At 42.9% G+C, this 25316-nt stretch overlaps 8 protein-coding genes across 9 annotated transcripts; 3 read left to right on the top strand and 5 right to left on the bottom strand.

The window, feature by feature from the left end:
• Window positions 1-1056: 1056 nt before the first annotated feature.
• LOC135342785 (uncharacterized) lies at window positions 1057-4080 on the bottom strand. 2 transcript variants are annotated; one of them, XM_064539647.1, is made up of 4 exons: window positions 3763-4080; window positions 2737-3698; window positions 1674-2673; window positions 1057-1603 (listed from the first exon to the last, which is right to left on the bottom strand). In XM_064539647.1, the coding sequence occupies exons 3-4, from the start codon at window positions 1756-1758 to the stop codon at window positions 1143-1145; spliced, it is 546 nt and encodes a 181-aa protein (XP_064395717.1). In that variant the 5' UTR covers window positions 1759-2673; window positions 2737-3698; window positions 3763-4080; the 3' UTR covers window positions 1057-1142. The 2 variants fall into 2 exon arrangements, with proteins under 2 accessions (XP_064395717.1, XP_064395716.1); XM_064539646.1 differs by having other exon boundaries at window positions 1665-2673; window positions 3763-3905.
• Window positions 4081-6322: 2242 nt separating this feature from the next.
• On the bottom strand, window positions 6323-8353 carry LOC135342704 (lysine-specific demethylase 8-like). The gene is made up of 8 exons (XM_064539527.1): window positions 7996-8353; window positions 7797-7893; window positions 7199-7591; window positions 7093-7145; window positions 6942-7034; window positions 6822-6885; window positions 6720-6761; window positions 6323-6649 (listed from the first exon to the last, which is right to left on the bottom strand). The coding sequence occupies exons 1-8, from the start codon at window positions 8286-8288 to the stop codon at window positions 6449-6451; spliced, it is 1236 nt and encodes a 411-aa protein (XP_064395597.1). The 5' UTR covers window positions 8289-8353; the 3' UTR covers window positions 6323-6448.
• A 131-nt stretch (window positions 8354-8484) lies between these two features.
• LOC135342612 (protein-associating with the carboxyl-terminal domain of ezrin-like) lies at window positions 8485-13213 on the top strand. The gene is made up of 11 exons (XM_064539394.1): window positions 8485-8747; window positions 9019-9321; window positions 9497-9653; window positions 9727-9832; window positions 9888-10175; window positions 10430-10565; window positions 10836-10976; window positions 11656-11800; window positions 11851-12438; window positions 12767-12957; window positions 13061-13213. Exons 1-11 carry the CDS (start codon window positions 8544-8546, stop codon window positions 13100-13102), a joined length of 2301 nt encoding a protein of 766 aa, XP_064395464.1. The 5' UTR covers window positions 8485-8543; the 3' UTR covers window positions 13103-13213.
• Window positions 13146-14149, bottom strand: LOC135342778 (cleavage and polyadenylation specificity factor subunit 5-like). The gene is made up of 2 exons (XM_064539638.1): window positions 13892-14149; window positions 13146-13658 (listed from the first exon to the last, which is right to left on the bottom strand). Exons 1-2 carry the CDS (start codon window positions 14097-14099, stop codon window positions 13273-13275), a joined length of 594 nt encoding a protein of 197 aa, XP_064395708.1. The 5' UTR covers window positions 14100-14149; the 3' UTR covers window positions 13146-13272.
• A 78-nt stretch (window positions 14150-14227) lies between these two features.
• On the bottom strand, window positions 14228-16203 carry LOC135342741 (cyclin-dependent kinase 1-like). Its single transcript, XM_064539579.1, has 6 exons — window positions 15906-16203; window positions 15636-15753; window positions 15392-15562; window positions 15060-15223; window positions 14767-14908; window positions 14228-14494 (listed from the first exon to the last, which is right to left on the bottom strand). Exons 1-6 carry the CDS (start codon window positions 16097-16099, stop codon window positions 14387-14389), a joined length of 897 nt encoding a protein of 298 aa, XP_064395649.1. The 5' UTR covers window positions 16100-16203; the 3' UTR covers window positions 14228-14386.
• Window positions 16204-16342: 139 nt separating this feature from the next.
• On the bottom strand, window positions 16343-19281 carry LOC135342760 (syntaxin-6-like). Its single transcript, XM_064539610.1, has 7 exons — window positions 19049-19281; window positions 18629-18792; window positions 18051-18145; window positions 17741-17803; window positions 16901-17121; window positions 16657-16751; window positions 16343-16533 (listed from the first exon to the last, which is right to left on the bottom strand). The coding sequence occupies exons 1-7, from the start codon at window positions 19081-19083 to the stop codon at window positions 16454-16456; spliced, it is 753 nt and encodes a 250-aa protein (XP_064395680.1). The 5' UTR covers window positions 19084-19281; the 3' UTR covers window positions 16343-16453.
• Window positions 19282-19303: 22 nt separating this feature from the next.
• LOC135342662 (uncharacterized) lies at window positions 19304-21236 on the top strand. Its single transcript, XM_064539458.1, has 2 exons — window positions 19304-19468; window positions 19542-21236. The coding sequence occupies exon 2, from the start codon at window positions 19546-19548 to the stop codon at window positions 21172-21174; it is 1629 nt and encodes a 542-aa protein (XP_064395528.1). The 5' UTR covers window positions 19304-19468; window positions 19542-19545; the 3' UTR covers window positions 21175-21236.
• An 85-nt stretch (window positions 21237-21321) lies between these two features.
• LOC135342609 (uncharacterized) lies at window positions 21322-24812 on the top strand. The gene is made up of 5 exons (XM_064539389.1): window positions 21322-21479; window positions 21621-23068; window positions 23295-23404; window positions 23750-24396; window positions 24571-24812. The coding sequence occupies exons 1-5, from the start codon at window positions 21401-21403 to the stop codon at window positions 24696-24698; spliced, it is 2412 nt and encodes an 803-aa protein (XP_064395459.1). The 5' UTR covers window positions 21322-21400; the 3' UTR covers window positions 24699-24812.
• Window positions 24813-25316: the final 504 nt, after the last annotated feature.

Here is a 25316-nt window from a genome sequence, read left to right as displayed (position 1 = left end):
AGTATATACTATAACTATATTGTTCATAACATGCATGGCTCTATCTAAATCCATGTAAATTGTAAATGTTTACTGATTTACAAGATGAGTATATACCTTCAGTTATAGCCTATTGCATAAAGATAGAATCCACCTTCATTTGCCATACTCACTGGCAGGGTTATATAGATCCTGCGATTAGCTGGCATGGGGAACCACATGTTTTCAGTCTGTGCCCTCCAAAGACCTTTCCATGCCGTCAAACGCATATACTGCTCATAGTGTTCATTGCTTCCATCTTGGGTGAAAATTATAACATCTCCTCCAATGCCATGTAGTCCATTTTTTGGTGGCCCGAGTGAAGCATGTGCAAAAATCAGAATATTTTTCGCTTCTGATGGTATAACACTTGGAATAATGTAAGAGAAGGTTGCTGCTTGATGAAGATTGTTAAATGCAACATTGGTTTTAGGAACAGAAGTCCAGGTGTTTCGAATTGGGGTGGGGGGGCAAGGTGGCAATCACGTCTCCACAAAGAGAATCGACTGACGACTTGAGCTCCTGCAGCTTTCCCTGGATAACCTAGCATTGCAAGTAGCTGTAAACAAGTCGTACAATATTATTTAGGTGATCACATGCAACAGTCATGATAAGTACCTTCGTTAGCTGTCAAGAAACGCACACAGGCAAGCAATAGCAGAGAGATAACAACTGCCTTGCTCATTTTGAACACTCAATCTTATACTCTTCAATTGATCAGACAATCAATATAAAGTTGATGTGCATGCAGCTAGGGTATATGTTGTGGACTTTATATACTATGTTGACCGGATGTTCCTGAAGAGATGAAAGTTGTATATTCGTATACCATTATACTGAAGAGACAGGTTGATTACGCTATGGCTGTTTAGCTGTGGCAACAAACAGGTGCTATGGGAAGTCTTGTTGTTTGTGTTGTACTACAACGACATGTACATGTTCAGTGAATATACTTGCGTGTATTTACATGGTCATGTAAAATATTGTAGACAGTATACTAGTTGGAAACATGCACCAAAACCGATTACTTTGTTCACATTGGCATGACTGACTGATTATTGAAACATTATTTGTATCAATTTATAATCGCAAGAACTTAATACAGTCACCAGTTCATTTCCTGATTAGTTATATCCTATTGCATAGAGCTGAGCTCCACAATTGGCTCCAACGTCCCTGTCCACTGTCATGTAGATCCTGCGATTGATAGGCATGGGGAACCACATGTTGTCAGAGTTGGTGTTGAAAGCAGGTTGCTTATAAGTTAACATGTAGAGGTACTTTTCGAAACGCTTGTTACTCCCATCCTGAGTAAATACTTTGAGGTGGAGGGTGATGCTACCGTGAGCAGTTCCGCAATGCATTAAAGCATAGATGAGTACATTCTTTGCAGCTGATGGGATGACACTAGGGATAACGAAAGAGAAAGTATTAGGGTGTCGTAGGTTTGTACTTCCGATGCTAGTGATGGGCACAGAGGTCCAGGTGTTTCGGACAGTAGGGATGGCCACACTGGTGCCTTCACACAGAGCCTCCACTGCTTCTTTCAGTCCATTGAGCTTCTCTTGAACATTGCTGCATGAACCTAATATTAGACACATGTGTGTTAGTGACATTAATTATTGTGCTGCAATTGATTGGCTCACTTTCATTAGTTGCAGAGGAGAGGGTCAGGTACAAAGCTGTGACCAGGAGGAGAGAAGTGGCAGTCTGGTAACTCATGTCTGACAAGCGAATCATTTATCAGCAACTGTGTTATGTGTGTACTCCACTTCATTCCCTTTTTATAGGCAATCATGCTTTGCTTTTGAGTATAATTATAAGTATTGACCGGATGTTCCCGAACGAAGTGAAAGTTACACCCATACACCACTACACTGAACAGAGACAGGTTGATTACGCTATAGTTTGGCTGTGGTAATATTAGCAAGTAGATGCTGTTGGAAGTCTTGTACTCTTGTGTTTACTACAACGACCTGTACATGTTCAGTGAACACTTCCAAGTCACTACATGGTCACGTAAGAGACAATTAACATCCACAGTTCTCTTAAGTGTTTTCCAGAATTATAAGCAGTAGAAGTATATACTATAGCTATATTGTTCATAACATGCATGGCTCTATCTAAATCCATGTAAATTGTAAATGTTTACTGATTTACAAGATGAGTATATATACCTTCAGTTATAGCCTATTGCATAAAGATAGAATCCACCATCATTTGCCATACTCACTGGCAGGGTTATGTAGATCCTGCGGTTAGCTGGCATGGGGAACCACATGTTGTCAGTCTGTGACCTCCAAGTACCTTTCCATGCTATCAAATGCATATACTGCTCATAGTGTTGATTGCTTCCATCTTGGGTGAAAATTATAACATCTCCTCCAACGCCATGTAGTCCATTTTTGGTGGGCCAAGTCCAGAAAATGCTAAAATAAGAATATTTTTCGCATCTGATGGTATGACACTTGGAATAATATAAGAGAAGGTTGCTGCTTGATTAAGATTGTTATATGCAACATTGGTTTTAGGAACAGAGGTCCAGGTGTTTCGAATTAATTGGGGTGGGGGGCAAGGATGCATTCACCTCTCCACAAAGAGAATCAACTGACGACTTGAGCTCCTGCAGCTTTCCCTGGATAACCTTGCAAGTAGCTGCAAACAATTAAGTCGCACAATGTTATTTAGGTGATCACATGCAACAGTCATGATAAGTACCTTCGTTAGCTGTCAAGAAACGCACACAGGCAAATAATAGCAGAGAGATAACAACTGCCTTGCTCATTTTGAACACTCAACCTTATACTCTTCAATTGATCAGACAATCAATATAAAGTTGATGTACAAGCAGCTAGGATATATGTTGTGGACTTTATATACTATGTTGACCGGATGTTCCTAAAGAGATGAAAGTTGTATATTCGTATCCCATTATACTGAAGAGACAGGTTGATTACGCTATGGCTGTTTAGCCGTGGTAACAAACAGATGCTGTGGTATAGGTCTTGTAATTTGTGTTGTACTACAACGACATGTACATGTTCAGTGAATATACTTGCGTGTATTTACATGGTCATGTAAAATAATGTAGACAGTATACTAGTTGGAAACATGCACCAAAACCGATTACTATGTTCACATTGGCATGACTGACTGATTATTGAAACATTATTTGTATTAATTTATAATCGCAAGAACTTAATACAGTCACCATACAGTTCATTTCCTGATTAGTTATATCCTATTGCATAGAGCTGAGCTCCACAATTGGCTCCAACGTCCTTGTTCACTGTCATGTAGATCCTGCGATTGGAGGGCATGGGGAACCACATGTTGTCAGAGTTGGTGTTATAAGCAAGTTGATGAAAGGTTAACATGTAGAGGTACTTTTCGAAACGCTTGTTACTCCCTTCCTGAGTAAATACTTTGAGGTGGAGGGTGATGAAACCGTGAGCAGTTCCGCAATGCATTGAAGTATAGATGAGTACATTCTTTGCAGTTGATGGGATGACACTTGGGATGACGAAAGATAAAGTATTAGGGTGTCGTAGGCGATGCTAGTGATGGGCACAGAGGTCCAAGTGTTTTGGACAGTAGGGATGGACACACTGGTGCCTTCACACAGAGCCTCCACTGCTTCTTTCAGTCCATTGAGCTTCTCTTGAACATTGCTGCATGAACTTAATATTAGATACATGTGTGTGTTAGTGACATTAATTATTGTGCTGCAATTGATTGGCTCACTTTCATTAGTTGCAGAGGAGAGGGTCAGGTACAAAGCTGTGACCAGGAGGAGAGAAGTGGCAGTCTGGTAACTCATGTCTGACAAGCGAATCATTGATCAGCAACTGTGTTATGTGTGTACTCCACTTCATTCTCTTTTTATAGGCAATCATGCTTTGCTTTTGAGTATAATTATAAGTATTGACCGGATGTTCGAAGTGAAAGTTGCACCCATACACCATTACACTGAACAGAGACAGGTTGATTACGCTATAGTTTGGCTGTGGTAATATTAGCAATTAGATGCTGTGGGAAGTCTTGTACTTTTGTGTTTACACAACGACATGTACATGTAGTTGGGCGTGGCTTGACTGTCCCTGACGGGAGGTCAGGTTGCAAGCTTATTTGGGATTTGTTCTGATGCATTATGTAACACTGCTATGAATATTATTATTCTCAAGTGAGTGTTAACTGACATGATGATGTGACAAACCATAGCATACTGCATACGATTTCGCAACTAGATGCAAATGGAAGTGTAACCAAGCACGTGAAAAATGCTGCAATTTGATAGGGTGCCACTATAGTAGCACTAAAACAAATCCCAGATAGGCTTGCAACCCGAACACCCATCAGAGGACTGTCGAGCCACGCCCAAGTAATGCACATGTACTGTGAACATTTCCATAATTATGTCACTACATGCATGGTCATGTATATAGGATATAAGGGACAATTGACATGTATACTTCTCTCAAGCAATGTTTGCTTTTCACAACACAATAATATTATATAATGATAAGTAGATCTATATGTTATAGTAGAATTATACTATTCGTAACATGGCTCTATATCTAAATCCTAATGTACTGATATACAAGATGAGTACCTTCAGTATAATATAGCCTATTGCATAAAGATAGAATCCACCATCATTTGCCATACTCACTGGCAGGGTTATGTAGATCCTGCGGTTAGCTGGCATGGGGAACCACATGTTTTCAGTATCTGCCCTCCAAGTACCTATCCATGCCGCCAGCCAAATGCATAATATACTGCTCATGTTCATTGCTTCCATCTTGGGTGAAAATAATGATATCCCCTTCAGCGATTGTTAGTCCATTTTTTGGTGGGCCAAGTCCAGAAAATGCTAAAATCAGAATATTGTTCGCATCTGATGGTATGACACTTGGAATAATGTAAGAGAAGGTTGCTGCTTGATGAAGATTGTTAAATGCAACATTGGTTTTAGGAACAGAGGTCCAGGTGTTTCGAATTGGGGTGGGGGGCAAGGATGCATTCACCTCTCCACAGAGAGAATCAACTGACGACTTGAGCTCCTGCAGCTTTCCCTGGATAACCTTGCAAGTAGCTGTAAAAAGACGTACAATGTTATTTAGGTGATCACATGCAACAGTCACGATAAGTACCTTCGTTAGCTGCCAAGAAACGCACACAGGCAAGTAATAGCAGAGAGATAACAACTGCCTTGCTCATTTTGAACACTCGAACCTTCTTCAATTGACCAGGCAATCAATACAAAGTTGATGTAATTCATATGCTATATTTTATATGTGGACTTTTTTATATACTAATTTTTGCTATTGACCGGATGTTCCGAAGAAGTTACAGTTGTACCCATATACCATTACACTGAACAGAGACAGGCTGATTACACTATGGCTATTTGGCTCTGGTAATAATTCTTAGCAAGAAGATGCTGTGGTGGGAACTCTTGTACTTTGTGTTGTACTATACAACGACATGTACATGTTCAGTGAACACTTGTGTGTATTTACAACGACATGTACATGTTATGTGAACACTTGTGTGTATTTACAACGACATGTACATGTTATGTGAACACTATAGCGTGTATTTACAACGACATGTACATGTTATGTGAACACTATAGCATGTATTTACAACGACATCTTAACATGCATGGTTGTGTATATATAAAATATTAAACAGCTTGTATTTCGGAGAAATTCCTCCGAAGTTTTATAAATACTTGTTATCGTTAATCCAGGCCGATTAAAATACGTGTTTTAATCGGCATGGATTTGATTTAAACTGTACTGTACCATGCATGTCCTAGAACTATATAGGGGGGAGATTGAGGTATATATACAGTGGGAGATTTCATATACTTAACCCCAATGTCAGATTCATTAGCGTGTATACTGAGCCACCGTATCTATGGTATATGCTCTATGTGATATTGCTTGCACATACACACCGACAATTAAGATTCTGTACAAGTAAAAAACAAAGTGGTTGACCAGACCGCCCCCGGCTGCATGCATACGGGCGGCAGACTGCATAAAGGCAGTAGGTTGCATAAAGGCAACAAGGATACCTGGAGTTGCATGCTATGAGTATTTATATCACTTCAATTCGTTTCATGTGCTATGGAACTTTGACCTGAATATGATAAGTGTGAGGGGAGGGATATGGGCGGGGCCATCACCTTTTGTGCTGGGCGTTTCTAGTTGCTTTTGCCGGCATGCATTAATTGATTCTGTAATCAATTAATGCATGCCGGCAAAAGCAACTCTAATTAAAACGAAATTCGCAATTTTCGGCCATATAAATTTTTCTTTCCCTATAATTATTTTGCATGTAAAATCAAACACATGCAACATGCATTCTACACATCATGTATAACCTATATCACAGTAAGAATTGCTAAAAATAATATTGTCTATAGTTCATCTCTGTTTTGGTGCTCCTCCTCCTCCTCCTCAAGTGAATCATCGTTGAGGGGCTCTAGATTATCCTCTGAGTTGGCGTGGGAGTTGAACAAGTCGTGCATGAACAGAGCTCCACTTCTCAGGCTTTCCCGTGGCAACTCGTCGATGTTTGACAGTACTCCATCGCATCCAGGCTTTATGTCTTCCAGTAGCTATGTAAATATCAAAACAGCTAGTGTACACACTGTATAAAGACACATGCAGCCATGCATGCGTACTTACTGCAAACATATGACCCAGTTTCATTCCTTCCGCTAACAACATCTGTGTATGGTATTTAAAGCATAAACTCACAAATAATGTACATTCACGAACATAACTTACAGGTGTCAGCAAGTCTTCTGCGTGCACACTTCCATCGTTTTGTTTTGCCGCATTTAACATTTTCCTGCACAATTAATGATAGGCAATTTTAGCATTATCGTTGTTTAGCAGTGTGCGTACTTGAGGTCCATCACTGTCTCAAGCTCGTAGTTACTCAGTGGAGCAAACTCTGGAAGCTCACTTGCATCTGACGGGCAGCTCTCAGCATTAAAACTGTTGCAGTACAGGTCACTATGTCATAAGCTCTTAGTTGTAGAACTATTGCACTCACTCAAACAAATTCCACCATACATTCAGCCCCATGTTCCTGCCTTCAGAATCCACCTATAAAAATAAGCAATAAATGAGGTAATATAACTTGAGGTTAATTGTCTCACATGATGTATCCACATGAATGGGAGGTACAGACAATCTCCAGGGCTGAGGACGGCCAGGTGCCATGGGATCTTAGCCAGGTTAGGGTAGGTTGTCATGTTCACACTGTCCACATCAATATCATAGAATCCTTTCTTTTTGTGCTCTGGTCCAATAAGATCCGCAAATTGTGGCTTAATCATAACAAACTTCTTTGTACCACTGATTAAACAGTGCAGATTCTCAATCGTGTCTGTATGCACTACGGACTTTGTACCCCCACTGCTGAACCACAACAGGATCATAGAGAGATGGTCAGTGAATCCCCCACAGAGCAAGAATCGAGGCAGCTGCCATTCATTGTACATACCCGGGGACGGATCAGACACCATGTAGATATCTGAATTGTTGTACTTCTGCATACATATAGAAAGAAAACAACCATTTGTTTATAAATTGTAGTATTCTGTTTCATAACATGTAGCTACTGATGCTTCCATCTGTCTAGCTTCTTTGTGTAGGCATCTTGTGGCGGTTGTGGGTGGAAGTGAATACATGCACACTTGCATAACTCTATGGATGCTTTCTGTACATTATCAAAGATGCTGACAATGTACTTACATCCAAGAATTCTGCCATAGGTATCTCCAAGCCGTACAGTGATCTGTTCTCTTTTTTTTTCTGCTCCATTCCCATCAAATCGTTGCCAAAATGTGTCCTAGAAAACAATAACAAATACACACCTGTAGCAAACAATTAATTCTATAATGCAACTCTTCCATTATTGATAGCTAGTATTAATACTGATCTATTTAATTACCTCAAATAATCATCACTTTGCCAGTTTTTAATGACGTCCAGATTGCTCATCAAACCTTCGAAGATAACAGGTTTCTTTGGTACTACGTATTTCTCCTGGAACTCTTGCGGTGTGAGCATGTGGTTGATTCTTAGCACAGGCTTTGGTTCCATGTGAGAACCCAATGGCTGCATATGACCAGCCGGTGGAGCTGGGGGAGAGGCTGAGGAGGGATCTGTACACCAGCCATATCTGCACACACAGAGGAGAAGACTCAGTGAGAGTATAAACAATTGGTTCTTCTTTTCTGCCATTGAAATTCTTTGGTTGTGATAAAACTAAGAGTACTGTACAGTTCCTCTAAGTTCCGCATCCTTATAATTATACGCGCATGTACAATATAAATGTGGGGGCGTATCGCGTGTTCAGTACTTTCGGAACACTCAAAAGTAATATCAAAACATCAGTAAATAGGCGTGGTCTGTCTTCCAAGAAAGGGGGAGGGGCTGGCTACACCTATCAGAGCATTGTTTACATGACTATGTACAGTACACACATGTCAACCTAAGATGGGTAGTGAAGAGAGCAGAGAGGTGTCAGGGGAGACTATACAGAGCCAGGGAGATGGTTCACTGTGGAGTGTGGTGTTGACAGGCAAGGAAGGAGGGGAGACTGAAGCTGAGGGTGACTATGAGGTAGGGGAGGGTTGCTGTGTGTTCAGCAGGACACCGGGCAGTGGTAGTGAAGGGATCTACTGCAAGACAGGAGTGGAGGTGAGTGGGGGTGGGATGTACTGATAGTTTGGCTGACTCTGTACGATAATTATAATAATAATTATAGTATACTGTACTTTACTTTGATGGTCCATAACTTGTGTTAGGAACGTCCAATTTCTTAGCTAAAAGTTGCGTTTAGTAGCTGTTTGGTAGTGCTACAATATGGTGTGTTTAGATCAGTGATTGCTTTCGAGGCCCAAATTGTCCGTTTCTGAAAAAAAGGGTGTCCTGTTTTCATAGCTATTATTTTCTTTTTTTGTTTACTCAGCATCTACGGCTGCTAAGACATCCCAACATTCTTAAATACATTGGCTCGGAGGTCTCCATGGATACCATCACCATGGTAACAGAGCCTGTGTTCCCGGTGCTATATGTGCTGAGTGATGCTAGTCTGGAGTGTGTAGTGATGGGGTGGAGGGGGCTGGCTAACGGGCTCACCTTCCTCCACACAAAGGCAGGGCTGTCACACAACAACCTGAGCCTGATGTGTGTGTACGCAAGCACTGGTAATAGTCAGTGGAAGGTGGGCGGACTGGAGCTAGCTATCAAGCACTCTCGTATTGACCATAAGGTGAGGTCTCTGGCAGCTGATATATTGGCCAGTATCTATTATTCTTCCATTTTGACCACTAAATCTTTTGTTCCCGCCGGATACACATTGTATAAATTCAAAAGCTGAACAGATTGCCAAGTACATATACAGTAAACCATTAAAATTCTTACTCATGCTCTACTTATTACTTCAGTTCATTTCTGCTGTGGCTCCACTGCGTTATAAGAAAGCCATCCCTCCCGAGGATAACACTGAAGCCACACCCACTACACCACACCCCCCTCACGCTCGTGACGTATGGGCCTTTGCTCATCTCATCCTAGCCACAGTGGACAAGGCTGATCTCGACGGTATGCCTTGTGTACTTAGATGGCGCGAATAATGACTAATTGTAACTCTCTGATTATAATTATGACCTCGCAGATAAAGTCGGTGATTCCCTGTTCCTCTATGTACAAGACGAGATGTTGAACCCTGACCCCTGCCAGAGACCCACCCCCTCACAAGTGGCCAATAAAGCGTGGATGAGGTAGCTCTGATAATAAAATAATTACTGGCATTTAATAATTTTTCTCCTTTTGCAGGAATCAAGGCAGTCAAGCATTTGAATTCCTGAGTCACCTCACACTCAAGAGCCCGCCAGAAAAGAACCAGTTCTTTGCAGCCCTACCAGCTACTCTGTTCTCCCTACCCCCACTCTTTGTGGCCGAACACCTCGTGCCGTTACTAGTGACCCCTCTAGTACTGGGAGAGCAAGGAGCTAGGAATGGTGTGTGGAAGCACTTACTGAGTCCTGTGACTGATACTAGCCCACGACCCAAGGTATTCAACAGAGACAGGATCTGCCCCATACTACCAGAGGACTTGTTTCTGTGAGTACATTGAGCAAACATTTGTGTGCTTTGTTTTAGAGGAAGTTTAACTATCGTTGAATTGTGTATCCCCTGAGAGCACGATAGTAATGCTCTGTACATACACACACACACACACCCCCACACTCATACACACACACATCCACACACACTCACACACACACACATCCACACTACACACCACCCCCACACACACACACCCCTCCCCACACACACCACACACACCACACACCACACCACACACACACACACAGCGATCACGTCCTCCCTCTGGTGCTCAACTTCTTTGAGTCACGAGAGCTTCACGTGAGGACAGTGCTACTGGAGAACCTCAGTTGCTTTGCATCCGTCTGCTCACAAGATGAGCTCATGGAGTCAATACTGCCAGAGGTAAGAAGCGCTATAATGGGAGTATCCCTAATAATAATAACAAGACTACGCAACTCTAGTAGACAGTACACACGTGGCATTCTGTCAGACCTGTACGTCACATGATACTCACTATTGTAGCCACACCCATTTTCGATACAAGGTACTAGCAATAACTATATACCCTCTCCTCTCTCCTTGTTTTCTTTAAAAGTATGTTTGTTCAGTATTTGGTATCTTGAGGCTCTATTCGTTGTATTCTAATTTATCCCCCCCCTCGTATGGATGCAGGTATTACTGGGGCTGAAGGATCATCGTGTGGAGGTGGTGCAGGCCACACTGCATGCCCTGGGGGACCTGGTCCCTATGGTGGGTACGGAGGCAGTACTCGGACGCAGTAGTGATCAACTCTTCACTGATTCTAAGCCCAGGGTGAGTGTGTGTAGGATGGTTGCATTCCTAGCTTAGACTGTGTTGTCAGAGGCCATAACTTCTGTTAGGAATGTCCGATTTCAAAGCTGAAAGATACATTTAGTAGCTCTTTCATAGTACTATATTTATTGGGCCCAAATTGTTCATTTTCTGAAAAAAAGCGGGTACATAATAAGCTCCCGCGAGTGGGCTGAATGCGCCAGCGATAGTCTTAGGCTCCCGCGAGTGGGCTGAATGTGCCAGCGATAGTCTTAGGCTCCCGCGAGTAGGCTGAATGTGCCAGCGATAGTCTTAGGCTCCCGCGAGTGGGCTGAATGTGCCAGCGATAGTCTTAGGCTCCCGCGAGTGGGCTGAATGTGCCAGCGATAGTCTTAGGCTCCCGCGAGTGGGCTGAATGTGCCAGCGATAGTCTTAGGCTCCCGCGAGTGGGCTGAATGTGCCAGCGAAAGTCTTATTAAGTGGATGTTTATTTCGAAGTCAGGGCTGTTTTCGTCGAAGTTTGAGAGGCCATAACTTGTGTTGCAAACGTCCGATTTCAAAATATTTAGTAGCTGTTTGATAGGGCTACAATAATTATAGTGTGCTTAGATCAGTGATTTATTTCGGGCCCAAATTGTCAATTTTCCGGGACAAGCGTGGGCTATATAATTATTGTAAGTGAATCCTTCCCTCTGTACAGAATGCTCCCCTATCAGTGGGATCTGTCTCACTGCCTCAAAATGTCGCTCCGTCAATAGCTCGTGGGTCAAGGGAGGAGAGGCAGCAAAAAATGAAACTAAAGAAAGAGCAGTTGAGACGACAGAGACAAAGTCAACCCAAACTAGGTACGTCATAATAAATAAATTTATTGTGTGTGTATTTTTTCGCTGTACAGGTGGTAAGCTAGCTGGAAAAGCTCACGATTCAGATACACCAGACGAGACCACGCCCACTGCCCCACCCTCTGTGGAGGATCATAACTCACAATATTCTCCAAGTATCAGTCATGACGAGGAGGTACCAAATGACGAAGTAGACGATTGGGAAGCATCAACCAACAAGCCAAACGATTGGTTGCCTGATCAAGACAATGGTCGCAAAGAACAAGACGAAGACAGCGAAGAATGGGAGGACTTTGGAGACGATAGTGGAGCTAGCGTGGGCGGTGATAGTGTGAGGAGTGGAGCTAGCGTGGGCGGTGTGTGGGGTGACAGTGTGAAGAGTGAAGCCAACAACCCAGCCCCCCCTCCAAGAACTACCTCAAACAGTGGACGTATGAAACTGAAGCGTACTGGGTCAAACACCTCAAGTACACAAGTGTCAGTAGCGTCCTCTGACCTGAGGTCTCCCACTAGTGGGCTGTCTGGTAGTTCTGAGGGAGGGAGGTCCCCCCAGGTGTTGTCTAGAGAATCCTCCGCTGGGTTTAGGAATGCCATGAAGGGACGACTGAGTGAGACTGACCTGGCCAGACTGGAGGCTAAGAGTGAGTGGGGGGAGGGTGGACTACCGAGCTGTGTCTGTAGCTGCTAATACTGTAGCAGTGTATGTGTTGAGAATAATTATGCCTATATTATTGTAATACAGCCATTTTCACTTCACTTGAAATGCAAAGCTTCAACCACTTATAGCTGCTATAGGCTCTGTACACTATTCTACACTTCAGGTGGCATTTCTGCTTTTTGTTTTAAATTCAAGTGATGTGACAAGGTTGTATCATGTAAAGTGTTCTACTGCGTTGTGTAAGCCATCATTGTGATTGCCTGTGTTTACCACCCCTCCCCTTCACACCCACACACACACACACACTGTAGGGATCTATTCTGTAAAGGAGCCTGATTTCTTTGCAGACATGGTGCCCACCTTGGCCAACTCAACACAGCACACAGGAGATGAGTCCTCCTCTAATGTAGGGGCCCCACTAGGCAGCAGGAGCTCTACACACAGTGAGGAGCCAGTCACACCTGGCCTCACGTCAGCATTGCAGTACCAGCCTCAGAACGAGGTGTGTGTGTGATGTGGTGTGGTGTGGGCGGTGTGTGTTTGTGTGTGGTGTGGGTGATTTATTCTGCACTGATTTTTTATATCGGTGGTTTTTCTCACTGCAGGAGGGACAAGGTTGGGGGGAGGAGGACTGGAGCGAATTCTGATAACAATATCTACATGCATGCCACATGCATGCAATTCAAACTGTTCTATTTATGTAAATCTTTTTGTAATTCAATTCACTACCTGTTGTATATATACAATATTACAATTCAGTTGTTCAAGAAAGAAAGAGCATAATATACTTGTCACAGATCACTATGACAGAAAGAAGTTAAATATAAATGAAATTAAACCTGCTAAGAACTTGAGGTAGACTAGCTATAACTGGACCATAGCCGGCTGAATTATCGTACAGCTCAAACAAAGGGGCAGCTACAAGTTTGTAGTTCCTGGGTACAGAAAACAGACACTTCTCTGGCAGTGTCACGAGGAACAACTTCTTGTGTTCTTTGGGATGGCTGCAATGGGCGGTTATGTAAGGATACTGGGGGGCCTCGAAGTTAGGTCGCCACCAGTTAGACACCACCTCGTCCACCATCCAGTCAGTTTTGATGCCGTCTTCTCGCCCGAGGGTGTCATTGACAATCCTCAGCATGCCATCTTCCTCACTCTCACCAGGAGCTAACTCTCCACATGGCAGCTTGAAAAATGTCGTCCCTGCATACAAAATAAATGATGAATTAATTACCATAACTGACGTAATTACAGCGCCAAAAAAAATTTGTTTGCGAGACTATGTACATAAACAAATGAGCGAAAATTTCAAATTTTATAATTAGAGTGGTGCTGTAATTACATCAATTACGGTAGCTATAATTATATAATTATAGTGAAGGGGGGATTTTTCGTAAATACACTAGAGGCTTCGTGCACTATTGTCCCCCGCGTACCTAGCTGCAGGAGTAGAACGTGTGGTAGGTTATGCTCATGGACTAGTAGGACTCCTTCCACAGAGCGACGCATTCCAATGGTTTCAAAGTCCTCTCTCATCCTGTTGAAGCGTGCCTCCACAGTCTTGTCCTTCTCATACATAGGCTCCTTGGTTCCAAAGGTGTAGTTAGAGAGCGGGTACAAGTTGACCATCCTGGAGCTAGACATCTTCTTCACACAGTGCTGCTAAATGGGCGTGGTTACTACTCTAACACACACCCATAAGCACTGTATGTTTGCCGTAGGAAAATTATGACGTCACACATTCACCCTGACACACTATTATAATTCGTGGATTCTCGGGGTTTAGCCGCGGGTAATTACCGCTTTAGAAATCTTTGCACAAGTACAAATGAGTGCAGGATAAGGAAGGACACACACACACACACACAATACAATGATGATTTACTCTACTATATATTATTACAGTGGAACATGTAAATAGGCAACAGTGTCTATACTCCGGCTGCAGGGAGACTGCTCTTGTCCAGGTCTGCAAAGTATGGATGAGTCATTGCTCTCCTGGCCGTCAACCTCTCCCCAGGGTTGTACACTAGCATACTCTACAGAGAGACAACAATATGATGATAGCAACTATCAACCGATCAACCAAACACATGCATAATTATAGTTATAGTTTGTAAAGATAATCTTCCACTATCACACATGCAAAGAGCAATTGAGTAAAACTTTACAACAGCAGTATACAGTATAGCTACAAGTGTGTGTGTGTGTGTGTGTGTGTGTGTGTGTGTGTGTGGGTGTGCATGTGTGTGTGTGTGTGTGTGTGTGTGTGTGTGTGTGTGTGTGTGTGTGCGTGCGTGTGTGTGGTTACCTTGAGCAGCTCGATTCCATCGTTTGTGAGATTAGACACCAAATCACTAAGGTTCTTGGCATTCCAAGATGGGAAGGTTGGCTTGTAGTCAGGGAGGTCTCTCACTCCTGGCCACACTTCATCATTAGGAGTACCCATCACTCTGGAGGGATAGCAATGAGGTCATGTCAGCATGTATTGTGTCAAGAGTAGACTCTTATCTACTCTTGATTGTGTAAATTAACTGGCTATTATTAAGTCTATTAACATGTGAAAACACAATACACATTATAGAGTGGGATCACATAGCTTACCTGAATATTTTGAAGAGTTGGTCAATCTCAGAGTCTCCATAGAAGAGTGGTCGCTTCATTGCCATCTCAGCATAGATGCAGGCCACACTCCACATGTCAACAGGGCAGGAGTAACGAGTGGAGCCCAACAACACCTCGGGAGCTCGATACCACAATGTCACCACCTGGAAGGATAAAGAGCACCTTAGTCATTGCTATTACCAATAAATTGACAAAGTAAATTGGTAACAATACTTGTAACTATTCCTGTGCAGCTAACAAAATACTTGAACATGTGAAAATCTTTGCCTACGGTTATTGCTGTATTATAAACAAGATGCTATTTGCATTACCTCATGAGTGTAGGCCCTGACGGGAATGCCAAACGCTCGACCGAGTCCAAAGTCTGCCAACTTGATGGCACCCTTGCTGTCGATGAGGAGGTTCTGTGGTTTCATGTCTCTGTGTAGAACACGACGAGCATGGCAGAAATCGATACCTTGGAGAATCTGATACGTGTAGCTCTGTAGGAGGCGGGGGAGGAAATGGTGGTTAAAACACTGACAAAATGGATGTAAACTGATTCAGATGACTTACCTTGACGATCATAGGCCGCAACGAACCCTGTATAGTTTCCATGTACTTTTTGAGGTCCATAGACATGAACTCAAACACGAGATAGATCCTGTTCTCCTGGTGGAGGATGTCCATAAGGCTGTACAGGAGTGGAGGTTAGAATGGTGTCAGGAATCATTATGACATCATGACACGATACGCCCATAAGCCTCACCCACTAAGACTGTACACATGTACTAGCCTGTACCTACAACATTCTATTCCCTCTACTAGATACTCTAGTAAGCTTACTCGACAATGTTAGGATGCCTCAGTTCCTTGAGCAGAGATATCTCCCGCACAGAGGTGCTTGGGATGCCCTCTTCTTCGCTCTCAAGTCGTATCTTTTTGAGGGCCACCAGTTTCCCAGTTTTCTTGTTTCTGGCCTTGTACACGACACCGTAGGTTCCCTCTCCTATCTTCTCCAACTTGTCGTAGTCTTCCATTGTATATCTGTAAGCTAGTCGACGCACAATAACCTTCTTGTTGATCTAATATTAATTTCAAAGAAAAAGTGCCTCCAATTTTTTTAAAAGTGGGCTAGCTCTACTGCGCATGCTCTGATTTTGTCTCTAATTAATGGTAAGGGACGTTTTTAAAATTACAGTTTAGTTCGAGACAATACCGCAAATAAAAGTTGACCTCGAGTTTACGCCGCCAATTATGTAGAATGCTTTGTTCCAAATTAATTCAATATTGATAATTATAAGCTGTACTGTATGCATGTACACATAATACATATTGGATGACATGAACAAACACTCAATACTAAAACAGACAATGAAAGTGTTTCTGTTGCATTAAAACGGAATGAAGAAAAACGCAATAACTATGAGAAGTACGACAACGAGTATAACGATTGTGCAGAGTTGACACTTGCCTGTGTGTGGGTGGAGAGAGCGTGTGTGAGGGAAACAGTCAACAACTAGCAAGCAAGTATCACACATACTATAAGGGTATACTAATGTTCAACAAAATGCAACTAACGGAAGTGTGAACTTACTTCCACTTTGCTTGATAGCTTTATTGACCCGTGATGTGAGTGACCTCATGCGAGAGTCTGTGTGCTCTATTTCTCTGTCAAAATCCTCCAACATTCTGTAATCAAAACAATCAACACGGTCAGACAAGGAATTCATTTGCTAAGCAATCGGATAACAACACAGTCTGTAAAGTAATTGGTGTGATTCACAAAGTCAAACGGTTGAACCTCAAAGGAAGCTACCAACTTTGTAGACTCTACTTACACTTGCTGGTCGTCTAGTTCGTCTCCAATGGTCTCCCCAATCCTCTTCAGCGTGGACACAGATGCTCCCACCTGATCCAACCGATCGTCTTGTCGTGCTATCACCATCTGCTGCTGATTGCGTTGACCCTCTATAAAGTCCTGATTAGATCTCTCCATTTCCTCCTCCAGACGTGCATATCGTCCTCGTGGCTTCTTCTCTCGAGCAGTGTGTAACAGTGACTGCAGAGAAGGGCAAAAACCACTTAGTAATGTGATTAATAATAGTACAATTTCAGTTAATAATTATACAAAAGGCTGGTCATCCATCCCAAGTGCACGTGTTAGAACTAGTTTATAACCCGAGGGCAAGCAACATACCACAACAAATAGAACTGAACAACACTTGGCAAAGTGATGGTGTCAATCATCAAAGAGCTTACAATCTCTAGTTATGGTAGTACAAAGGTGGGTCTACGTCACAGAGAGCGTGGGAGGATAGGCCCACTGACATATGGACACAGACCACACAACATACTGGCTATGTCTAGTCTAGTCACATCATCTATTGTCTCACAGTTTTTACGCACTATGCACCATAATCTGATTACAATGGATGCCAAAGTGTGTACCCAGTTCCTGCCAGATAGCTACCCATAGTTCCCAAGCACATAGCAACATCCTGACATCCCATATACAAGTAATCTGATACACATTACAAAATAAGCACTATTTGGGGGAAATAATGACACACACCAGTCAGTCAGTCAGGAAGTGAAAGTAGACTAAAACAATTTCCCTTTTTGGGGTAAATTCTTTCCCATTTCATTTCTCTTTGCCTGGTAATATGGTTTCCACTTACTTTCCGCTTGAGCTGCTCTAACTTGGCCTTGACCTGGTCACTGCTCAGGTGGTCTTTCATTCTCTGGACATTGTATAAAGAAGCCGCAACATGATATGAATACTGACAGTAATTTGATTCATTGCTCACCCAATAACATCATGTGATAGCCATAGATACCCACAAACACGCACCACATAATAAACAGGCCAGACTGACAAATTCTAGCACACATAATGTACATTAATTAACATTGCTTAGTCAGGTACTTCACAATCTCCCCCTGGGAATGGACCCTCATTAGTACCACCACAAGTGCATGTCCTCTCACCTTCATTACTGATCTGGTGTCTCTGATAAACTGTTTTCTTGTTTCCAATTCGCCATAATCCAGTCTAAATTTGTGTGGGTTAGCCTCAGCGATTTCTGACAAAGGTCAAGGTTAACACACCAATACTTGAGGTTGACAGTACTGATAATTATGCTTATATACAATAGATCAAACAAACAAGGCCATCTGCTAGGCCATCACTACGCACCTGCTGTGGATTATCATTACCAGCTCATTTGTTAACCTAGCTCTCAAAGCCAAACAAAAGCCTTTTGTACCTGAGTAGCTCTAATGAGCTTTTGTCTGTCAAGTCATTAGTCTCTGACCCACACCTACCTATCATGTATTATCCATAGCCATTGCAAACACACACACACAAGCTGCTAACGAATATTGACATGTATTCCCTTTACTGTGTATTCAATAAGCCAATAAGCACGGCCAGGTGCAACACTAAACAAGCCGCTCATATAAGGTCATAGTACACTGCAGGTAATGCACACATGTGACCTCATTTCCCACACAATCAGCCCACTACTGTATTAAACCATTGTGTGGAATGGACATTCTGTGGATACTGATAGTCTGTTCCAGGTCCTCCAGATCCCATTCTATACTCTTGATACAGTTCTTGAGTTCTGTAGCCACTCCTTGAACCTTGTCAATGTCAGCTTCACTGTCTAACAGCATCGACCATTGTGAGTACTGACTCTGTGCATTGTTCATAGACTGACGAACCTCGCTGGAGAGGGGGGGGGTGTACACATTAAACAGTAATCATACGGACAAATTCTTCACACACAACAAAGGTTGATGGGATGGTTAATGGGATGGCGTTTAATATACTATGTGTCCAATTTTGTATCATCAATACCCAACAGTATTAAAGAAACTAGCTACACTGGTCAACCCATTACACTAGACACACACACAGTAAGGTATTCCCTCTATAAGAGATTGGGTCCACAAACCCACACAAGTGTGACGCACAAACTCACTCTCTGACAACAAAGAAGGGATCTTCTAAAGACATATTAAATCTTGACTTTAAATATTAAACTTGAGAGTTGATACTTGACCTTGATAGATAGCTAGTTACTTCTAAAGCTGAGAGCCTATACTATATATACTGTTAATAATCGACTACTACCGCAGCATCTCTCAGGCTATAAATACACACCAAAGTGGTTTCCCGTTCAACAGTTGCGGCTTTGCCAAATATGGGGACACACCCTAACCCTGTTATGTAACTTATCTCCGTATAGGGAGGCGTGGCATGTAGCTCGTTTACATGACTCTGCTGTATTAAAACACTAGCTAGATGGATTTATGGTAGCTTCTGTTAACATAAACCATTACTATTTTTTGAAGAGTTGAATACCTGCAGCTCTAAGCATACTGCCTCTAGGAGAGCTGAGGTAAGGATTGCATGCAGCAATCTGCATTACCAGCCCCACCCCCTTTTAGTTTATTTATACTCTGTTTGTGCAGCAAAATGGCAAATTCACTGAGTGAGGAACTAGCAAAGTCTATGCTGGTTGCAGCTGGAAGCTTACAAGGATTGGAATGTGAACTAGACAGATTAAGTCTACAAAGAAGTCCCCCATCGAGACATGGCAGCTCGCGGCGCTCGTCAAGAAGGAGCAGGTCGATTGCTGACTCTCCTCTCAGTAGTAGTGGCAGTGGAAAAACTCCTAGGAGGATGAGCAGGTCTAGCTCAAAGTATGACAGTGCTATAGGATCACTGCCCTCGCAGACTGATGACACTACAACAGACGAAGAGATTGCTCCAGTATCTTCAAAGATTAGCCGGAGACATTCTACAAGAGTAGACAAAAGCTCATACCAGCAGACAGAGTGGGACTGGCTCTATCACACACAAGTCAAGAGAAATCCTTCAGAGAAATCAAAGAAACGGAGTAAAGTCAAACGAAGGGAGAGCTACAGGCAACCTGACATTGACCAGTCAGCCTGCAGCTCAACAGCCTCTACACCTACTCCTAGAAGCAAGCATCATCATCCGTACACCGTGCCTCAATTGCCTGTCATAGAGTCCTTGAGACGAGAAGGTTCTGTACGATCATTGAGCAGTGCTGCCGACTCTTACAGCTCCTCCAGCAACTCCTCGAAAAAAAGCTCCAGAGTTCTTAGTATTGGACTGTCCGTAGAAGACATTTTTCGAATGTCAAAGCTACCTACTGAATCAAAACTCAAGAGGACAGACTCGACTGTTTCTGATTTATTTTCTCCCGAGCAACAGTATGCAGAGATAGTGTATATTCCAGCACCCCCTGAACAAAGTGAGGGCCATGATTCTGACAGCTCTATCAGTACAATAGTTGGAGGTGATGAACAACCAGTGGAGGTTCAGGTACAGCAAGCATCCGTTACGACAGACAACAACATTACAGCACAAGCATCCATTAATACAGACAACAACATTACAGCATCAATAGTCCCAGAAATTGTAATCATAAGTGAAGCAAGTGGACAGGACAGAGACAAAGCAAGTGTAACATTTTCAGAAAGCACAAAAACTTGCATTGTACTACCCGAAAATCCAAATCTTCCACGGAGGTACAGAGATACTGGGGACAGTCTAAAGCCACCCACTTCCAATCCCCCGAAACGAAGTTCAAGCTTCCTGCAGAGAATCAAACTACGCCGAGGCACTAGCTTCAAAATTGAAAGAAGACCAAAGAAACGAGTTCCTGTGAGAAGATCCTTCTCTGACAGAATAATGTATCAGATAAAGAAAGGACAAATTGAATACAAGCAAGATTTGAACTTCATCAGCAATCCCAGTCATCTGAGACGGATTGGCAGAATGATAGACAAGCTTGCAGGACGACTACATCTTGTGCAGCTGCACAGACCACCCAATGGGAGGTACGGGATTTACATAACACAGTCCGCTGCAAGGAAAGGTATTTTTGTGTCAAGATTTGCCGATGACAATACAGCCAAGTTCTACAGTGGACTGATTGCTCCAGGAGACGAGATTATCAAGATTAACAAAGATCGTGTAAAGGAAAAAACGGTGGATTATGTGTACGATGCAATGGCTAAACTGAACTCTGTGGTGTTCACTATATTGCCAGTTCACTCTAGACCTGATTGGTGACCTGTGCATTTGTTTATTACTTCACAACATGTTTTATTATGCTGCAAATTGTACATAAACAGAATAAGAAGGGGGTGGGGCTGCCTGGCTAAGTATGGTACCTCGATAAGAAAGCGCCTCCGTATTGAGACACCAATCGCCATGGCAATAACACAATTCCTACAGTATACTCTTCTATTTATAGCCCACCTAGTAAAAAGGATTTCAAGTGATCAAGGTTACAATAATGACCTGTACAGTAACTATAGACCAGACACAAGTGCTGTATGCAGTACATGAGTATCTGGAGAAAATTGGACAGTCAGGTATGTCACAACAAGGCACACTAAGAGTATAGATCTACCTAGACCAGGTCGACTCTAGTACCAATAATTTTTATTCATAGCAATCACATTATTTCAGCGTGTCCGCACATAATCACTGTTATTCATACTATTGTACTGCAGAATGTCTGATTGCCCTGGAAAATAATTGTGAGGAACTAGCGTCAAGAGTTGTGCCCATGCAACTATCGATACTGAGGCAGCTCTGTATGACTGGAGCTTGGGATGAGGTCATTGACTGTATTCACGTGTTCCAAGGCTCTGAGAGATCTAAAGAGTGTCTATACGAGGCTACTAGACAATGGTATCTGGAGAAGCTGACAACAACACCGCAGCATAATAGTCAACTGGATATAGCTGATGTAGCCACTCTGAAAGATCTCTTGGCAAAGTTGAAAGAATTATGTCCATCTCAGAAGGATTATTCAACCCTTCAATCACTTGCCAAACTACCGTCCGTTAACACAAATGCTGACTATGCGAAGTGGTCTCTATCTCCGGCCCGCTTGATCGTGTTTCAACGGATTGCCTCCTGTATATCTGCAGAGCTCAATATCGATGCAAATCCCCACTCAAACAAAACCACAGATCCACTCAATACTAAGCTAGTCCAATTGATAGCCAAAGGTCTCATGTACGAGAAATGTGAACAGATTTGTTTAAGCCGTTGTAGTGATGAGAAGAGACCCAGCGATTGTGAAATGCTTGAGCTGAGTGGATGGATGACACAGCAACCAGACAGTGCTTACCAAATATCTCCATCTTGTTGTAGAGTGACGTTCTTATCATCTGAGCCAATCTCCGAACCCACGCAACCACCCCAAACTACAGTCCCATCACGTAGCAAAACTCGAACTGTTTTGAAGCCCAAACCTGAGACTATGATATCACCTATTTTTATTGAACGGAAGGAAATTTCACAACAACCGATTGTTCAACTACCCACTGCTGCAGAAGTGAGCAATCCTATTATCGCTATTGCCGGGAAAATCGAACAAAATTACCAGCAAAGTTCTGATGAGGCACAAACAGAGTCTGCTATATCAACTATTGATGGAGAGGAAGAGAACAGGTCACCTGATGAAGCTACTAGGCATAGAAGTGAAGAGGTCCAACCAGTTGAGGACACAAGAACTAAGAAACTGTCTAGTGTTCAAATTTGTGACAAAACTCAAGTCCTTCATGAGTTTGAAGACCACTTTGTCAAATACTCTCCTCCTAGCCAGTTCCAGTCTCCCATCAAGACAGGGCGTGATTCCTCCACTCCTAAACCCTCTAGTAGCGTGCTCCCCCCCTCACCACCCACCTCCCCTGTCACACACACTCCACACCCACCCACCTCCCCTGTCACTCACACTTCACATCCACCCACCTCCCCTGTTACACACACTCCACATCCGCTCACCTCCCCTGTGACTCACACTCCACAGCGATTGGCCGCTGAGAGTCGAGGGCGTACGCTGACCCTTCCTAGACGGTTTGATTTCAACCAGGACGAGAGCGGCTGTGAGGAGGAGATGAGTATCGAGTGGCCCACTGCTACACTTCTCTCACAGGTCACAGACACTCAGGTGAGTGGGTGTGTGTGTGTGTGTGTGTGTGTGTGGGTGTGTGTGTACGTGTGCAGTGTAGCATACAAGTCATAAAGCTATACGTAGCACTTTTAGGAATTCGTAAGTTAGTGTGATAATAATGTTATAGTGTGGTTGCATTATGCGTGTGTCTGTGTGTGTAAAAGCATCTTCATTATAATTAAAGTAAGAATTTTTTTTCAATCTATCTCTATACGTGCTGTAGGCTATTCGGGCAGTGTCCTTCTCCCAGACAGGTGATGTGGTGGCAGTGGGGGCTAACTCTAGGACCCTCAGGCTCTGCTCAACAAAGCCACTGCTAGAGGGCAAGATAAGGTAAGGCACTGACTAGCTGGGGTTTGATGATGGTTCTCTGTAACTAGACTTCTAGTGATCCAAATTCAACGATTTTATGAATTTCCATTCATTTACATACTTAAATCTCAAATTTGGAATGGGCCATAATTTCCCATTTGTCAAAAAAGAGACTTTAATTTAAGCCACCATCTTAACGAGCTCATTGTAAGCTTTCATGTTATTAAACCAATGGAACTGAAGTTATGGCCATTCAAAGATGCCATTGACTGTATGTAATATTGCTCTCACTGTCGAATTACTTAATTAGCAATAATTCAGGATACCCCACACCACCCCACACCACCCCACCCCCTCTCTCTTCAGCTCTGACCTCCCAGTGTTCTACCATCACTCCTCCTACCATAAGGGCTCAATCTATTGTCTGGCTTGGAGGGGGGACACTCTATTAGCCTCTGGTTCTAATGATCACCACATCAGACTACTCTCCTATGATCCCACACGCTCAGACACGCCATGCAGGACATTGGGAAGTCTTAGTATACACTCAGGCACAATAAGAGACCTCATGTTCACACCTAGTGGACTGCTGGTGTCTGGAGGTGCTGTGGATTTCGATGTTAAACTCTGTGATCCCGTTACAAAACAAATCGCTTGTTCACTGACTGGACATTCAGAGCAAGTTCTAGCACTGGATGTGATGGACGATAATCTGATTGCATCCGGGAGTCAAGATAAGACTATTAGACTATGGGATATACGACAAGAGGAGCCGATATGGACCATCACTTCAGGCTACTCGGTCAACTCTCTGTCAATTTGTTCTCCACGAGATGAGCTGGTATCATCTCATGAGGATGGGTCCTGCTCTATACATAGTCTAAGAGGAGGCAAGACTCGTGTTAGTCTACATCCACACACGGACGACTGTCGCAGTGTCAAGTGGAGCCCTCGCGATGGACAGTGGATACTGAGTGGGTCCTATGATGGGACAGTCTGTCTCACACACCCAGGTATACAATGCATTTATAGTCTATTATAATCAGATAGTGTCAATGATACTTTCCATACCAAATGACTGTTTTATGTGTACAGTGTCCAGGTAACATAGATAGGTAGATCATGCAGAATAATGATTTGTTCATACCAAATCCACTGTTTCATGTATATACGGTATGTGATTGCAGGAAGTGCTGAGTGGACACAAATGTGCGAGTATGAGGATAAAGTGATCCAGGTCAAGTGGCATTGCGGGGGTCAACTGCTTGCAACCACCTCAGCGGACAAGAGGGCACGCTTCTGGACTATCAAATAACTCTCAAATTGCTCTATTGATTGTTTAATTATTTTGTACAAATTGCTGTTCATTGAGATTCATTCCACCTTGTAATTGATTTTAATTCATTTAATAAATTTTTTAAATTTTTAACAGCATACTTGATAGTCAGGCAATAATAAATATAATAACAAGTGCAGTGACAGGTTAAATAATACAGGGCATAAAAAAAGAGATGGGTATAATACAAAAAGTAATATAAATTATATCAAGAGTTAATTATTCACACAAGGGGGGACTCTACACACAATACTGTCATGTTCTGTGCTTGTGTAGAGGTTTGATCTTGGCATGTCTAGAGAGCCCCAGGCGGATGACTGGTGACCCACCAGGCACAGAGGACGTTGACCTCACGTCCGTTATCATACCTCCTTTAGTTGCTTTGGAGGGTGGGGTCCACTTGGGGAACTTCCCTACAGGGGGTGTTTTGTTTGCAGCAGGGAAAGAAAGTTCGCTCTTAGGGGTCGACAAATTCGTAGTAGATATTGGCTTAGTCAATTTAATTGGAGCTGGATGTATTGCCGAGGTAGTCTTTTGCTGGTGGCCAGGGGTCAAAGGTTCAGTAGGTGGAACAATGGAGACTGGGTTCGTCAAGCC

Source organism: Halichondria panicea, chromosome 10 (genome assembly GCF_963675165.1).
Source record: "Halichondria panicea chromosome 10, odHalPani1.1, whole genome shotgun sequence".
Lineage (NCBI taxonomy): Eukaryota > Metazoa > Porifera > Demospongiae > Suberitida > Halichondriidae > Halichondria > Halichondria panicea.
The sequence above is the reverse complement of the archived record's forward strand: the minus strand, read 5'-3'. Positions and strand labels throughout refer to the sequence as shown.

Coding starts and splice junctions, on each gene's coding strand:
- LOC135342785 (XM_064539646.1), bottom strand. CDS start 1,758: ATGATTCGCTTGTCAGACATGAGTTACCAGACTGCCACTTCTCTCCTC. Junction 1,604..1,664: donor CTCCTCTGCAACTAATGAAA/GTGAGCCAATCA, acceptor GTCTAATATTAG/GTTCATGCAGCAATGTTCAA.
- LOC135342704 (XM_064539527.1), bottom strand. CDS start 8,288: ATGGCAGAAAAGAAGAACCAATTGTTTATACTCTCACTGAGTCTTCTC. Junction 7,894..7,995: donor CAAAGTGATGATTATTTGAG/GTAATTAAATAG, acceptor ATTGTTTTCTAG/GACACATTTTGGCAACGATT. Junction 7,146..7,198: donor CATTCATGTGGATACATCAT/GTGAGACAATTA, acceptor TTATTTTTATAG/GTGGATTCTGAAGGCAGGAA.
- LOC135342612 (XM_064539394.1), top strand. CDS start 8,544: ATGGGTAGTGAAGAGAGCAGAGAGGTGTCAGGGGAGACTATACAGAGC. Junction 8,748..9,018: donor ACTGCAAGACAGGAGTGGAG/GTGAGTGGGGGT, acceptor TTGTTTACTCAG/CATCTACGGCTGCTAAGACA. Junction 9,833..9,887: donor GCCAATAAAGCGTGGATGAG/GTAGCTCTGATA, acceptor CTCCTTTTGCAG/GAATCAAGGCAGTCAAGCAT.
- LOC135342778 (XM_064539638.1), bottom strand. CDS start 14,099: ATGTCTAGCTCCAGGATGGTCAACTTGTACCCGCTCTCTAACTACACC. Junction 13,659..13,891: donor CGTTCTACTCCTGCAGCTAG/GTACGCGGGGGA, acceptor TTTTGTATGCAG/GGACGACATTTTTCAAGCTG.
- LOC135342741 (XM_064539579.1), bottom strand. CDS start 16,099: ATGGAAGACTACGACAAGTTGGAGAAGATAGGAGAGGGAACCTACGGT. Junction 15,224..15,391: donor TCAGGGCCTACACTCATGAG/GTAATGCAAATA, acceptor TTATCCTTCCAG/GTGGTGACATTGTGGTATCG. Junction 14,909..15,059: donor CAACTCTTCAAAATATTCAG/GTAAGCTATGTG, acceptor CTATCCCTCCAG/AGTGATGGGTACTCCTAATG.
- LOC135342760 (XM_064539610.1), bottom strand. CDS start 19,083: ATGTCTTTAGAAGATCCCTTCTTTGTTGTCAGAGA. Junction 17,122..17,740: donor TAGAGCAGCTCAAGCGGAAA/GTAAGTGGAAAC, acceptor CCTTCTCTGCAG/TCACTGTTACACACTGCTCG. Junction 16,534..16,656: donor AGCTATCAAGCAAAGTGGAA/GTAAGTTCACAC, acceptor ACCCACACACAG/GCAAGTGTCAACTCTGCACA.
- LOC135342662 (XM_064539458.1), top strand. CDS start 19,546: ATGGCAAATTCACTGAGTGAGGAACTAGCAAAGTCTATGCTGGTTGCA.
- LOC135342609 (XM_064539389.1), top strand. CDS start 21,401: ATGACCTGTACAGTAACTATAGACCAGACACAAGTGCTGTATGCAGTA. Junction 23,069..23,294: donor CACAGGTCACAGACACTCAG/GTGAGTGGGTGT, acceptor TACGTGCTGTAG/GCTATTCGGGCAGTGTCCTT. Junction 24,397..24,570: donor AGTCTGTCTCACACACCCAG/GTATACAATGCA, acceptor ATGTGATTGCAG/GAAGTGCTGAGTGGACACAA.